Source organism: Amphimedon queenslandica, unplaced genomic scaffold (assembly GCF_000090795.2).
Source record: "Amphimedon queenslandica unplaced genomic scaffold, v1.1 AMPQUscaffold_7673_Cont20378, whole genome shotgun sequence".
NCBI classification, from domain to species: domain Eukaryota; kingdom Metazoa; phylum Porifera; class Demospongiae; order Haplosclerida; family Niphatidae; genus Amphimedon; species Amphimedon queenslandica.
This window is the reverse complement of record NW_003552045.1, coordinates 1-2,182: the sequence shown is the minus strand read 5'-3', so window position 1 is coordinate 2,182 and position 2,182 is coordinate 1. Positions and strand designations below refer to the sequence as shown.

The window sequence follows — 2,182 nt, the reverse complement described above, 5'->3', positions numbered from 1 at the left end:
CGCCCCCCTTTTCTACAACCCTGTGCACACCTATGGCACCAGCTAGTTAAGTGCTATATGGTATTATCACAAAAATATTTATACACCACCGGGATAAAGCACTTTAAATGTAGTATATTGATTTATGCATGTATGGTGATGTATAAGCTACTCATAGGTGTAGGAGTATGGGGAGGCCGGGTAGCCTAGCCCCCCCAATAAAATCCTTAACAGCTAGACTTTGCCATTTCGCTTCATTGTAATGTATGCTCACGTCTTTAAAGCCATATTCTGTCGAGTTAGTCAAGATAATTAATGAGTTATGCGTTTCCTTTTTTTGCAAACAATTTTTAGCTTTTGATTTTTTTTGGCTCCCAAATAGATTTTGACCTTTGTCTTTGGTGCTTTTTCGATCTCTTTTTGTGGCACGTTCAAATTCCTGTTGGTTATTGATGTTTGTCACAGTCTGAGCGGGTGGGCTCCATCATTTTACAAGTTCTGTTTGTAGTTTTCAGCCTAATATCTAAGCCAACTAGTCAGAATGAGTGTGATGCATATAAAGATGACTCAGTTCTCACATGAGACTGTTTTATCACGTTTTTTCACACTTCTAGACTGTGCCGCAAGGGCCACCATCCTATTCTCTTTTTTTAGGCTCTTTGTTGTAATCATTGAATAATCTCAAGTAAGTGTTATCATAATGAGTATAATAGCAGCCTGTCTAATCCTCATCTACAAGTGGGCTCAAAGTGGGCTGAAAATGATATATATTACCTATAATGTGCCTACTCCGGCTGTATCAGATGTACAGGCAAGTCCCACTTGGGCACTACTCGCCCTCATGGTCGGCGTCTGTAAATCATATACAGTTCTACTAGGAGTGTTATACCTAGTATATATCATTTTTAGTGGGCGGATCACATTGTACGCATTCGCAGTAGCTAGCAGCCTAGCACATGGAAAGAAGAAAAGATGGCTACCTCAACAAGCAGCAGTCCTCCTTCAAAAAACTTGAAAAAAACATCACTTAAGCTTATAAATGAAGAACCATGTAGTTGTCAAGGTATAAAATGATCCAAACCTGCCTAATTCTGATAGATAAGGATGTATATACTCAACACTCAACGGGCTTGTGGGAAATGTTATACATGCATTGATATGTGATTATTATAATTGATTATTCATTGACCACATGACAGTTTTTTTTTATTGATGATAATGTGATGATTGATTGTACTAACAAACAAAGAGAAGAACAAACAAGAGCCAGAAATACAGTCCACAGAAAGAGAAATATAGTACATGGTCCTTCCCGAGTCGGATCCCTGGCAAGAAGACCTCAATCAAGACGGACGAAAGGATAGAAGACTGTAAGTCGACCGACGTAGATCTAGCATTCATTCTTCCTTTGAAAATAAATTCGAGAGTTTGAGAGTATTATTATTGTTGTTGTGTGATGGCGCTAGTCCGAAAGAAGAAGTCTAGAAGTGGTCATAGGTCGTCTGCTACCAGGACTATGAACGCCGCTTTTGATATAATAAGGGCAGGCAAATTCGAGGCAGCTGACATGGCCAAGCTAGCTTACTACGAAACTACGATAAGGGCTAAGGTCGACACGCTACTCAAGCTGGACGAGGAGATTAGAGATGCAACCCCAGAAGACGAGCTAGAGGCTGAAATAGAGCAAGCGGACCTCTTTATAGAGGAGATCAAATTAAATTTAATAGAATTAGAAGGCGCCATTAATAATGCTAAAACCACACCTTCCGCGGGTGGTGCGGCCGGAGGCGCGCCCACGACGCCCCCACGATTGACGCCTCCTACGAGATCTCCACCGCCATCTAGTACTAGTAGCGTTGCAGCCGAACCTCCTCCCCCTGATTCATGGATTCCAGCTACTGGAGTGAAGCTACCAAAGCTGACATTGAAGCACTTTCGTGGAGATCCAACGACTTGGTCTACCTTTTGGGACTCATTCGAAGTTGCAGTGCATGAGAACTCTGGGTTATCTAATGTTGACAAGTTCAACTATCTAGTCTCATTGTTAGATCCTCCAGCTTCAAGTGCAATAGCAGGCCTCAAGATTACTGCTGCTAATTATCCCGAAGCAGTAGCACTATTAAAGAAGAGGTTTGGCAACAAACAACACATTATTTCAAAACATATGGATACTCTGCTAGCCATTGAAGCAGTTCATTCCACT

At 41.5% G+C, this 2,182-nt stretch overlaps 1 protein-coding gene across 1 annotated transcript; it reads left to right on the top strand.

Moving 5' to 3' along the window:
* Positions 1–1,435: 1,435 nt before the first annotated feature.
* LOC105315843 (formin-A-like) lies at positions 1,436–2,109 on the top strand (the record flags this gene model as incomplete). The annotated part of the gene is made up of 1 exon (XM_011410603.1): positions 1,436–2,109. A coding segment is annotated over exon 1 (674 nt), but the record flags the coding sequence as incomplete, so codon positions are not given.
* Positions 2,110–2,182: the final 73 nt, after the last annotated feature.